General features: G+C 35.2%; 1 protein-coding gene across 2 annotated transcripts in view; it reads left to right on the top strand.

Moving 5' to 3' along the window:
• The window catches only part of grm6a (glutamate receptor, metabotropic 6a), a 53,271-nt gene extending 42,098 nt beyond the window's left edge, over positions 1-11,173 (top strand). Inside the window, exons 11-13 of one of the 2 annotated variants that reach the window (XR_005621896.2) lie at positions 4,300-4,545; positions 9,950-10,038; positions 10,264-11,173. Coding sequence is in view for 1 of the 2 variants with exons in the window: in XM_039665896.2 (XP_039521830.2) it covers positions 4,300-4,542 (243 nt within the window). In the remaining variant the exon portion in view is untranslated. Of the gene's footprint in view, positions 1-4,299; positions 4,546-9,949 lie in introns of both variants that reach the window. The other variant, XM_039665896.2, reaches the window with a different exon arrangement.
• Positions 11,174-14,226: the final 3,053 nt, after the last annotated feature.

Genomic DNA, 14,226 nt, shown 5'->3' with positions numbered 1-14,226 from the left:
GGACTAAGACACGAAACGAGCGGTTTGTGTGAGAAAACGTACAGTATTTGTATCGTTTTACCTCTTGTAACCACAGCCCACAACTTTATAAATACTGTTCGTTTTCTCACACAAACCGCTCGTTTCGTGTCTTAGGCCATCAATGTGTACTTACATTTATGTTTAATTTGGACTTCTCTGTGTATGCTCTTTGAGGTGGTGACCATAGACCTGCGTTTAATGACTGGCAGACAACAACGGTTTGACCTAAAAATATCAAAATTGAAAAAACTGCGGAAACAAAGACACCTACATCTTGGATGCCCTTGAGGTAAGCTAAAACATATTAAAAATTTATTTCAAAGTGTCCCTTTTATGTTGTTAAACAAAAATGCGAATCATTTACTCAACATCATGTCGTGCCAATCTTGTGTGATTTTCTTTTTTGCGTGGAACAGACAAGGAGATATTTGCAAGAATGTTCATCCGAAGTACTCTACTGTTCAAAAGTTTGGGGTCAGGTTTTTTTTTTTGTTGTTGTTGAAAGAAATTAATACTTTTACTCAGCGAGGATGCATTTAATTGATAAAAAGTAACAGTAACAACATTTTTAATGTTAAAAATAATGATTTTTTTATTCATCAAATATATCACTGTTTCTACAAAAATATGAATCAACATTTCAACATTAATAATAAGAAATGTTTCTTGAGCAGCAAATCAGCAGATTAGAATGATTTCTGAAGGATCATGTGACACTGAAGACTGGAGTAATGATGCTGAAAATTCAGCTTTTCATCACTGGAATTTTATTTGATTGTATATTCAAATAGACAACATTTTAAATTATAATAAGGTTTACAGTATAACTGATTTTACTGTATTTTTACATAAGCAGTTAAGCATTAAAGCTTTTAAAAAATTGTATCGATCCCAAACTTTTGAATGGTAGAGTATAAAGTGACAAAATGCACTATAAAATTGGTTCGACTGACTTGTACTCTATCTTCTGAAATCTTTTTTTGAGGAAAAAACTGAAATGTAAGTTTTAAATGTTGCTTCTTTGTTGTTTAAATGGTGCTTCTTCACCACAATGCTCAAATCTCATTAGCATATGCACATATTCAAATGTCACTGACGTGTAACCGAACACGATACGCAAGTTTGAACATGGAGGAGTGCAAATGAGACCTTTGGGATGGTTTGAGGTTGAATTTGACCTCATTCCCCATGTCCTTACGAAAAAGCCTCAGAAGTGGATTCCAGTGGTGTTTTAGCATTTTTTCTTCCTGTTGAATATACCGTTTTATGCATATCATGAAAACAAATTCTTTTGCAAATGCTGTTTTACATGGAAGTGTTTTTCGTCATTACCTGGTGGTGTTGCTAGCTGCTTTTTTGTTACCGTTCTGTCGTATACCGTAAGGCTTTTCTTATACCTTCACAATGGGAGTATACAGAAATATTCAGATGTCGTCTTTTCCATCTTCAAAACACAATATATAGAAATGCAACACCATCTCTCTTTGAAACAACTTCCAGTATTTACACCACAGTTCTGCTCCAATCCAGCAACAAAAGAGCAGAGCTTAGTTGCCGTTTAAGTCCTTAAGTAGAAAATTATGTGAAATGAAGTCATTTCAATATGAAGGCATTGAAGTAAGCAACAACCTGCCAGGCTCACGATAACAAGTCCAAGTTGAATTGCTCACAGTTTCTCTTTTGAAGAGGCCTTTGATATGGCAGACATGGAAAGGGATGAGATGAGAAAAAACAACATTTCATTTCTCCCCTTTATCTCCCAAAGACACACCATGACACAGAGACAAAGACTCTTCCGCCCACCAATGAGGTTCCGGGGGTTTGACTGTGGGAGGAGGTTGATAACGGGAGTCTTTGGGAGCCTGAAAGACAATGTCTACCCATCTTAATAAAGCCAGAAGCCTCGTCAGCGGGAATTAGGAATTAGAGCATTAGTTATTGCTGCATTAAACGACCCAGGTAGCTTCCCACTGACATGCCGTTTAATGCGCCGCGCTAATACTATACGTGTCATTTCCATTCCTGGTGAGCACTCTTGGGTGGGCAGGTGCTCTTTTATTTGCCTTTGGCAGCCGCATGTGATGAACATTGTGAATGTTTATATTGATGCATTGCCATGGCCTGTCCAAAAGGAGGATTTTATTACTCAAAGGTAGCGTTTTCATAGCTCAGAAGGCGTTAGATGTTTATTTAAAATGAAAATTCTGTCAGTATTTACTCACCCTCATGTTGTTCCAACCCCTTAACACCTTCGTTCATCTTCGGAACACAAATTAAGATATTTTTGTCCATACTCCATACTAGTCCATAGGCTTCTTGAGGGATCGAAACTTGCCGGCCTTGAAAAGTTATTAAAGACATCGTTAAAATAGTCCAAGTGACTACAGTGGCTCAATCTTAATTTTATCAAACGTCGAGAACACTTTTTGTGCGCAAAAACAAACAAAAATAACGACTTTATTTCAACTATTCATTTACTTCTCTATGGCCCTCTAGTCAGTTAATGTAGTGTGATAGCGACATCACACGTAGGCCGACGCTGGTCATGTGTGTGATGCGTGTGACGTACAACAACAGAAGCTTACATTGTTAAACTAGCAACCTGACTCGAGGCAGGCAGTAGTTGAAATAAGTGTTCTCGTCGTTTGATAAAGTTAAGATTGAGCCACTGTAGTCACTTGGACTATTTTAACGATGTCTTTAATAACTTTTCGAGGCCGGCAAGTTTCAATCCCTCAAGAAGCCTATGGACTAGTATGGAGGACTGATCCAGCTCTCAGATTTCATCAAAAATATCTTAATGTCTTACGGGGTTGGGACAACATGAGGGTGAGTAAATACTGACAGAATTTTCATTTTTGGGTGAACTATCCCTTTAAGCATCGCATTTGATTTGATGTTTCTTCTGTTCATTTTAGAAAAACAAATGATAGAGTATATAGAGCGATACAATTAATACACCATTTGTAAGTTTGGGGTTGGCAAGATTTTTGAAAACATGAATACTTTTATTCAGCAAGGATTCTGAAATTGATCAAAGTGAAAATATTTATATTTGAAATAAATTTATAACTTTCTATTCATGAAGGAATGCTGGAAAAAAACAGTCACGGTTTCCACAAAAATGTGAAATAGTGTTTTTAACATTGATATTAATAAGAAATGTTTCTTGAGCACCAAATTCAACTTTGCTTAATGAGTAAATTACATATATTAAAATAGAAAACTGATGTAATGATTATTTTACAGTATTAATGTTTTTACTGTATTTTTGATCAAATAAATGCAGCCTTGGTGAGCAGAAGAGACTTCTTTCAAAAACATTGAATGGTAGTGTATCATAAATATTTTAATTAATAATTATAATCATAAAGTAATTTGTTTTTGTTATAATTATGGTGAATTATTTCTTTGTTTTTAAAATGTGTAAAAAAACAAACACATTATTTAACTTAAAGTATATCATTTGGTCTTGGAAGAAGCTGATGAGAAATGTTTGAGTCTGTTTTGGTTTCCTGTGCTGCTTTTCCTGATTTCTGTTTGCTAGTTAGTTTTTTATGGTTTGTTATTGGATTATGTTCACCTGTTGTTCATTTAGTTATCTCTGTGTATTTATACCCTTCCTCTGTTCATTGTTCTGTGTCGTCTTAGTGTTCCTCGGTTGTTGTTTATAGCTTTCCTGTGTTCTCCTGCGTTCCTTCAAAAGCTTATTCTAGTAATTCTCCTGTGTTGTGCGATTTGTGCAACCAAGCGTGACAATATTGAAATTACTTTTGAATTTTGCAACTTAGCTTAGCTAGTCTTAGCATTGTTGAGATCTCTTCTAAAGCTCGGAGATCTGTTTGTCAGAAAAAATCAAGAAGAAAAAGAAAACAAAACTCTCCATTTCCTCCCCATTTAATCTTATGTCTAAAGGGATAGTTCACCCTCATGCCATCCTTAATGTATATGACTTTCTTTCTTCAGAAACAATATTTTTTATGAAAATAATCCATCTCTGTGAGTCCATATAATGGCTGCGAACTCAGTTGACGCTTGAGCACACAGATCGTGACAGTAATCCATATTACCCCAGTGGATGAATCAATGTCTCTTTATCTGAAGAAAGTAAGTCATATACATCGGGGATGGCATGAGGGATGAGTAAATGATGAGAGAATTTTCATTTTTTTCAGTGAACTAGTCATTTAAAGTGGTCTCGGTTGTGCTCAAACGTGATATATAACTCTATCCTGTGATCTATAACTCTTGGCATTCCATTTCCTGTGTTTGATCCAGATGTTCATCCAGACGACCACGCTGACCGTGTCCATGAGTCTGAGTGCCTCCGTCTCTCTGGGGATGCTCTACATACCGAAAGTCTACGTCATCATCTTCCACCCGGAGCAGAACGTACAGAAGCGCAAGCGCAGCTTCAAGGCCGTGGTGCAAGCCGCCACCATGTCCTCACGCCTCTCGCAGAAATCCATCAACGACAAGCAGAACGGAGAGACCAAGATCGAGCCAGACAGGTCACAGTAGCAGGTAACAGCCTCTCTCAGACCCTCGGAAAAGTGCATGGAGTCTGCTCTGAATCTCACGAGATGCCATTAAAGCCTGGAAGAATGACACAAATACTGTAAATCAACCTGTCGAAATGACATAAAATCACTCTTTTAAAAATAAAGGCTCCAATTAGAACCAAAAAGGTCATACGACTGGTAACACTTTACAATAAGGTCTCATTTGTTAAGGGAAACTAAACCCTAAATCAACTTTTTTTAGTTAATGATCTGTAAGAATGGGGCTTTATTAGTGCTGATCATCGATTCGAGTAACTTTTTTTGGGTACAAAGTGTTTTAAATCTACAATATATGGTGTAAAAACATCTGAGTGCTGCCCTCTTCAGTTTGAACGGTGGCAACTGCAGTTGTCTGTTTAGTACAGTGGTCAGGAATCAGGATGGTAACGGAATAGAGGTAGAAATGGGCTTCTCCACACAGCTCGGAGTTAAGACCGCAGTTTGAGCCAGCGGCTTGAATTGATATGGCCCTGTGTCCACCATAGACAGTGGGGTGTCCACAGACAATTCACCCTCCTCCACTTCAAGAAAAGTCCTCGACTTCAAATGACCGAGTCGAAAAGAAATTAAGGTTTTTGATGAAAACATTCCAGCATTTTCCTCCATATAATGGACTTCAGTGGGACCAAACGGTTCAAGGTCCAAAAGACCGTTTCAGTTCAAACTGTTCAAAAGCTTTAAACGATTCCAGACGAATAAGGGTCTTATCAAGCGAAACGATCGCTCATTAAAAAAACAAAAAACAAAAAACAAAGTTTAAGTGCTCTTGATGCACGTTTGTGACTCTCCTGTCAAAATTAACAAATCTTTTTCCGAGTCAATTCGTTCGTTTCTTTCGTTGAATGAAGCAAATGACTCGGGAAAAGATTCGTTCATTTTGATGAACGAGTTCGAACAGGAGAGTCGCGAACGTGCGTCACAGAACAGAGCAAGGCGAGCATTTGAACTTATAAAACTTCAACTTTGTTATTTATTTATTAAATGAGCGATCGTTTCACTTGATAAGACCCTTATTCATCGTCTGGATATCTTGGATGACATGGGGGTGAGTAAATTATCAGTAAAAGTTTTTTTTAAAAGTGAACTACTCTTTTAACTAATGCTAACAAATGCAACATTTGTTTTTAATAATGTATTAGTAAATGTTGAGATTAACACTAAGATTAATAAATGTCTTCTGACGTCACACTGTGGACGAGTAACGTTATGGATGTCCACCGCAGAGCCCTTTTTTTAAACCGGCGTCTATTAAAAATAGAGAACCGAGTCATTTCTAGAGACTAGAATATTATAGTCCGATCATTCTTGCAACCAGCAACACATAACCACCAATCAACTGCATAGCAATGCACTAAAAACATTTAGAACACTGTAATCATAAAGCCCTACTATAGCATTGTGTTTTTATACTGTGTTTAGATTCTGCTGCGAATTCATTTTTGCTGAAAAGAGAAAACTGAAATTTTATGGCCTTTGAATGACTTACACCAGGAGATCTGCTGAGAAATACTGCTCCGTAATATATTTCATTGCAATAAACTGTCCTCAAAGCTTCCAGGATGGGATTGTTAGGGAACTCGATGCTTTAAATCCAATATTTAAGGTACCCTGAATCTTTTTACGTGAGTTGAAATGAGTGCCCCCTCACATTTTTATATCCATAACATCTCCCTCTATGCTTTTGGGTTTATTTTCCACTTGTTCTCTATCTCTGCAAGCACACATTTGCTTCCTCAACACATGCGGTTTGAAGCAGCACATCTCATTACTTTCATATTACTCAGCTTTTGGAAGCAAAAAATCAGTAAGCCTGCACGAAATTCTTGAAATCATGCTTGTTGATATGGATATTTCTCAGCATTGCAACAATATTTGGGTGCACAAGCGAAGAAACTGGAAGTAGAAAATAAATTATGAAAAGCATGTGGATAGAACTATATTGAATTTGATTAATTTATGAACGCATTTATTAATAAAACAAATGCTAAATGATTCTATTTTATAGTATGAGTGCTCTTTTTCTCCTCTCTCTCGTCCCTTAGGTACTGAGATATAGACCTTATATAATTATGCCATGTGACAATTAGTCCCAGTGTCACTTTTCCTTTCTCTTTTACATTTTTGCCAACTGTTTGGGGTCGGTGAGATGATTAAAATGTCAAAAATACAGGGAAATATTATTAAAATATCTGTTTGAAAATATTTGAAAATTGAATTTATTCCTATGATGAAAAGCTGAATTTTCAGGATCATTACTCCAGTCTTCAGTGTCACATGATCCTTCAAAAATCATTCTAATATCATGATTTGCTGCTCAGAAAACATTTCTCAAATTGTCAGTGTTGAAAACTGCTTTTATTTTTGTGGAAACCTTGATACACTTTTTTTTCCCCAGGATTCTTTGATGAATAGAAAGTTCAAAAGAACACTATTCATTTAAAATATAAATCTTTTGCTACATTATTAACGTCTTTACTGTCACTTTTGATACATTGAATGTGCCCTTGCAAAATTAAAGTGCTAGTATTTGCATTTTTAAAGCTGGTTAAAAGGAGACACCAGTTTTGTTTCGCGGTACAATAACAGATTGGTATTCCCTGACCGCAACTGTGTGTGGTTCAGTCATTGCAGAAACAACTGCTTATGCACATCATCAGCTCGACAATTGATTGACAGTCATAAACAGTGATGTGTTTGCTGTTAGCTGCAGTGATCCCTGAAGAGGAGAGTTAGCATTGTCTCACACTTGCTCTAACGCTCCTGCGCCGTCAAACAAGAGATTTCACCCCCGGCTACTACAGACACACAGTTTCTCATGTCAGTGCAGGGTAGATCACTGGACACAAGCCATCAAACAACTGCCCTCATTGTATATATTTACAGACTCTTGCATCTTCTGTTATTTGATCGATTATATTTCATAAACTGTTACTATTATTCATACTGAAGGTCAGTGTTGGGGAAAGTTACTTTTAAAAGTATATTGCGTTACTCTATTAAAAACATAGTTACTTTTTATATTATGGAAAGTGATATGTTACTTTTGTGGTCCTTTTCCTCACCTGCACTCTTAGAAGAAAAGGTTCTATCAGCGCTATGTATTTGGAACCCCTAAAAGGTTCTATACAGAACCCTTGGTAACACTTTACAATAAGGTTCATTAGTTAACATTAGTTAATGTATTTACTAACATGCACTAACCATGAGAAATACATTTGTTACGGCATTTGTTCATCTTTGTTGATGTTAGTTCATGAAAATACAGCTGTTTATTGTTTGTTCATGTTAGTTCACGGTGCATTAACTAATGTTAACAAGATTTTAATCAAGTATTAGTAAATGTTGAAAATAACATTAACAAAGATTAACAAATGCTGTATATGTGCTATTCATTATTAGTTCATATTAACTAATGCAGTTAACTTATGTTAACTAACGAACCTTATTGTAAAGTGTTACCGAACCGTTTTTAAGGGTTCAATAATAAGAACCAGTTCTTTGTAGCCAGAAAAAAAGGTTCTATATGGAACTTTTGGGTTCATTCATTATCATTTGTTTTGTCCTTTCCGGATTAAATATTTCATATTATTGACAAAAATCGAGACCCTAAAATATATTTATGAATGCATGTGAATGATCACAAAATTCAAGATATGGGGGTTCGAAAATGTATATATTTCATCACACGAAGTGTGCCATTTCAGCTTTTCTCCTCCAAAAATCAGCATGATTAAAATGTGATATTAAGTTACTACAACAGTTTCATAAACAATAATTTAATTACAACTACTAAATGTTGCAGAATAATGTAATATATGAATGAATAATAGCCTATAAAGAACCTTTGTGCCAAAAGGGTTCTTTCTTGTCATTATAAAACCTTTTTTAGCATAAAATGTTCTTTGGAGTTGAGTAAAGAACCCTATGCTTCATATACAGAACCCCGATGAACCCTTTTTTCTAAGAGTGTGGGCTGGCCTTGCTTGTTTTTTTATAGCTTAATAAATGTTTTACTTATTTCCAATGGCTAATTTAAAGGCACTTTCACACCAAAAGTGTCGGTGAGTTATGCATGGGCAAAATGTACTATTCAGATTTGCCATTGTTATCCTACTACGATTGAAAGTGATGGTATAAAAATGAATCGCACGTAACGGACGTCATCTCTTAGAAATATTTCTTCTGCCTGAGGCACAATTTTGAGAGTATTCCCTTACTGCTATCAAAATGGCCTATTCTAACTGCCACACTGCATTCATGGGAAATGTGACCGAAACCCTCCAGGACTTGAGTAATACAGGAAAAACACCCACATATACCTCAAGAAGTGTGTGTGTGTTTTGTTTTTTTGTTAAAGGAGCATCCAGCAGAGTGATGTTCTAACAGTGCAGATCTATTCAGAGCAGACACACTAGATGTGATGGCACATCTTGCTTTCTCTCCCGATCTGTCATTCGTGGGTGTTGGCTTTCAACAAGAGGAAGTTGTTAAAGAGAGATAAACAACATGTCAGCAAGTCACACTTTTCATGTCCATAGTTGCTGCTTTACCATTTGTGCCCATATCTATCTATCTATCTATCTATCTATCTATCTATCTATCTATCTATCTATCTATCTATCTATCTATCTATCTATCTATCTATCTATCTATCTATCTATCTATCTATCTATCTATCTATCTCTGTCTGTCGCATATTGCATATATTGGATATATTTCTTCAATATCGTGCAGCCCTAATATACTGTATATACACACACACACACACACACACACACACATACAGTATATATACAGTATTAAAATAAATAATAAAAGGATCACATGACACTCTGCAACACTGGGGTAATGATGATGAAAATTCAGCTTTGCCATCACAGGAATAAATTACCTTCTAAATATATTCAAATAGAAAACAGTTATTTTAAATGGTAATAATATTTCACAATATTACTGTTTTTACTGTGTTTATGATCAAATAAATGCAGCTTTGGTGAGCATTCAAAAATGTTTGATCAGAACCAGCATGCATTTTTCAATATATGATTATATATGACATATATATATATATATATATATATATGACATATATATGACTTTTTTATATGACATATATATTACTTTTTTGTCATATATATATATATATATGATATGTCATATATACATATATATGACTGTTCTTCATGCTGCTTAGTTTGAGGCTATTTTTTATTTTATTTTTTTCAGACAGTTTGTCTCTGCTTTGATGTGAAGTCTGTGTAGCAACGCTTTAAAAAGCACAAGCTCAAATGAAGTCCCAACCTACTTTTTTTTTGCTGAGTGTTGCTGAGTTTCTCATATTCACAGATCTGTCTTTATACTTACAGATGACCCTTGGAACAGCTGTGTGGATCTCAAATCACTGAGGAACGGGGTCAAAGGGAGAGTTTTGCTGTGTTGTATTTTGTGATGCCAGGTGAGGAAGTTAATAAATCCGAAGTTACTGACTGTGTGAAGAGCAAACTGCTAACACTGCGAACAGAAAATACTTTACTGAGCATCTCTGTCGAACACTTGAAATACTTCATAGATAGAATGTGTCCAAAAGCCTTTCTCGTCTAGAAGATTTTGGGCGATTTGGAAAAATCTATTGTCCCATTTTTACCACAGAACGTGCTTATTGTGTGGTCATTGTGTTAAGGTTTTAGCATGAGATGTTTACAGTGGACGTGCATGCAGTGACTGAGGAAAAACCCAATGAAAGACCACCAGACTGAAGAAAAACTCTCCTCACCTTTAACCGTACAGCAAAGTCACTGCTTTATCGTCTCCGACTGTGTCATAATACACTATTTTATTTTAGGTTGTATGCTCAAAGAATGAATTAGACACAGTTGTTTATCTTATATATCTCATATTTATTTTAACAATTCTAACTAGATGTTAAAAATTTTATTTCGTTTTTATTTTCATATCATGTATGTATTTATTCAATGATGGATCTCCTTGGCCAAAGACATGTTGGTGCTTTTATAGAAAAGATTTCAGAACTGAATATCAATGCACCGTATTAAAGAATAATGTACAGTTTGACTTGTTAAACATTATAAATAGAGGACTCTTGAGTTTTAATGGATGTACGTATTATTTTGTGTGTTCTGAAGCGGTTGTTTTGTGTTTTTGACTGACAACATGCATGGGAAACTCTATCTGAACAGTCTTATTGTGTTACATGAGTAAACATGACTGCTGTGTGTTTTGCCCACGTCACATTAAAGAAATGTCAGATTACGTCTTTCAGTTTTTTACTTGGGATGTAAATATATTCTGCTGGGTTCATAATGCTCTACATTGCTTGAGTACATGCAACACTGGCAGTGTCTAAAAATGAAGATGTCATATTTGAAGCAGTATTGATGTTGAACTGTACAATCCATAACAGAAAGAGCCAAACAATCTATTGTAATTAAAATGAATGCTGATGTCAGAAAGCCACAATAATTCTTTTATGAAATAACAACAGTGGTTCGCGCTGCTGAGACTCTTTCTTAGTTCAGTGTTTCTGTTCTCAAAAATCCGTCAATAAAGCCCTACAGCAAGATGTTTGATACATGGAAAATAATGTGTTCGGTGTGTTCCTTCCACGCACGACTGAGGACAAAAGAAATGTTTTAATTTAGTTTTCTTTGCACATCCACATTTGTACACTTTCTATAAATTATATTGTTTAAGAGATATTTCATCCAAAATGAACACTGTCATTATCTACGCACCCTCATGTGATTCCAAACCAATATTCTGTTATTCTTTTTCATGGAAAACAACAGGAGAATCTTTACACAAACCAATCCAGTTCACAAACCATACCATCTGAATGATTCATTGACAGCTCACAATGCTTAATAAATGATTGTATTACTTCAGAAAACTTAGAATTTAGTGCACAAATCATATGAATTTCCTTTATGATTTTTTATTATGCTTTTCCTTTTTGGAGCTTGAAAGCTCAAGTTCCCATTCATTGGGATTGGACGGAAAAGAGTGACTTTTCATTATTTGGGTGAACTGTTCCTTTAACAATATCCCAGCTAACAAAAATATGTTCTAACGGTTTGCCAATGTTAATATTAAAGCTACACCGTGTAACTCTTTTAGTTTATTCTTAGCTAAAAACACTTAGTTCTTTCAAGAAAAGATGTGGAACATGTGTTACCCCATGTTTCAGTGATTTCACACAGGATTATTCAGTGATTATTCACTTCACAAAGACGAGACCGGACAAAGAACTGAACGAAATAGGGAGGATACACAGACTCAATGAGGTAATTCAACAAACGACAGGTTAACGTAATCATTAATCAAACACACTAGGGCCCCTAGTCACCCCCATTCCCTTAAATAGGGCACTATTTGAGGGGACAGCCATTTGTAGTGTCTGAAACCATAGTGGACGTTTTCAAGAGCAAACTATTGAAATAAAGTGTTACCGACTAGCATGCATTTTTCGTCTTCATGCACTCTATACAGCCACCCATGACACTTGAACAATAGCCAAAGTTTTGAGAACATGCCTTTTAGCTGGGTTTAAGTTACATCTTAAATATACATCTAAAGTATTGTTCTATTAAGACTAGAGAAAAAAAAAAAACACTTATAATAATTCATGCTAACACTTAGGAGTCCAAGTTCTCATGCATTTTGCATGGACTCCTATATTGCATTGTCACATGCAATGCACAAACCACTTTACTTAGGTATAAATATTAATGTGCATTAAAGAGAATCATTCTGCCCTATTTACATAAGTGCTCAAATCATGTGTGACAGTATGTAGCCTAGGTGAAAAAACACCTAATGGACCTGTAAGATGGTGGATCTTGTCATCTTGTAGACTGCAAGTGCAACTATGATCTCTTTTTGTTGACGAGGAACCATTAGGCCATTGCCAGCTCAGTTTACTCAGTCTGAGCGCCTTAACACTAAACCCAGATGACAGACATGTGTGATAGATGTGAAGAAATGATGACATCTGATGAGAGAGCAATAGAAGACTGAACACAGACTGCTACTGAAAGGTTCTACAGAGAACATTCACCAAATTATCAGCTGCTCACAAATCAATCAGTCGTCAGTCAGAAATATGATAGGCTATATCAGGAATTATGACGATGACACATTTGCTGGCCTAAAGATTCGGGAGCAATGAGAAATTCAAGTTGTTTTTGTGCCAGAAAAGAATGAAATAACATACATTTTGTATTTCCATTGTATTAAAGAGACTCCGAGAATGCGTGTTCTCAAAGCCACTTGTCCAGTCTACACAACAATTTTACTGTCAACACGACCAGAGGACCAACTGTATCACTTTAGAATCACCATAATCAGGAAGGAAAGAAACATCAGGCCATTTTAGTTTACATTGTTTTTAAATTACTTTATTAAAAAATCTCTAAAACGTTTACGGCACAGTTTAACAGTTTTAATCAGATTAAAATCTCCTTGATTAAAAAAAAATATCTATATCAGGCGAGTTTGGGTTGCCGATATTAGTTCTGTGACTGTGATTTTTGACAAACACTGCCATCTTGTGTCATTTGCATTGTCCTACAGCTAAAACTTTAACCCTCGGTTTCACAAACAAGGTTTACTGTAAAACTAGTCCCAGATTAAAATGCATGAGAAGAGAACTGAAAGCAACTTGTACTGATATATCTTAAAATAAAATTCAGTAATGTTTTTTTTTTTCCTAAGGCATGTTCATAAAAGCTACTTAAAGGAATAGTGACCCACAAATGCAATTTTTGTCATCATTTAGCTACTCACCCTCGTTCTGTTCCACACCTGAATGAGTTTCTTTCTGCTGTTGAACACAAAAGAAGATTTTAAATAATGTTATTTCTGTAGGCCTAATATTAATATTTTAAAGATAGTATTTCTGTTGGTAATCAAACAGTTAGCCATTGACCATAGTATGTTTTTTTATAGAAGTCAATGGCTACCCTCAACTGGTTGATTACCAACAGAAATACTATCCCTTTAACTAAGGTTAATTTAATTAAGGCCTAATCCTCAATCTCAACCCTGTTTGTGAACAGGCCTAGGATACTTAGATAAACTAATCCTGGATTTCCACATTTAATAATTTTATTGATAATCACTAACCCCACCAAAAACTGCTGAAACTTTTAACTGTTATTTATGTCCCCATAAACCAGCTAAAACCTATTATTATTATTATTATAATATCACAATCTAATTATAATATTGCAACACAGATTCGTACAGTATTTACAGTCCATGTGCTTTGCATTACAATGGTCTACATGCATTCAACTAATACAGATATGTGAAAAACAACCAAATTACCTCATTCCATCATTCCTGTAATCAGATAATATATATTTTAATCAATACACAGTAATGTATAAATAAATTACTGCTGTCAAATCGATTAATCACGATTCATCACATCTAACATAAACGTTTTCGTGTATCTGTGTATATATGAAGAGTTCAGATGCAAAGCCTCTTAGTGCCATTTGAAATTTTCTTCTAAAATGATCATTTTTATCAAGCTTGTATATTTAAGTTCAGTAATTTCACTTAAATGGCAATGAAGATTACCTATTAATTGCCATTTAAGTGAAATTACTGAACTTAAATA

This window comes from Pimephales promelas, chromosome 14 (assembly GCF_988280905.1).
Source record: "Pimephales promelas chromosome 14, fPimPro1.hap1.1, whole genome shotgun sequence".
NCBI classification, from domain to species: Eukaryota; Metazoa; Chordata; class Actinopteri; order Cypriniformes; family Leuciscidae; genus Pimephales; species Pimephales promelas.
This window is presented reverse-complemented; position numbering and strand designations above follow the sequence as displayed.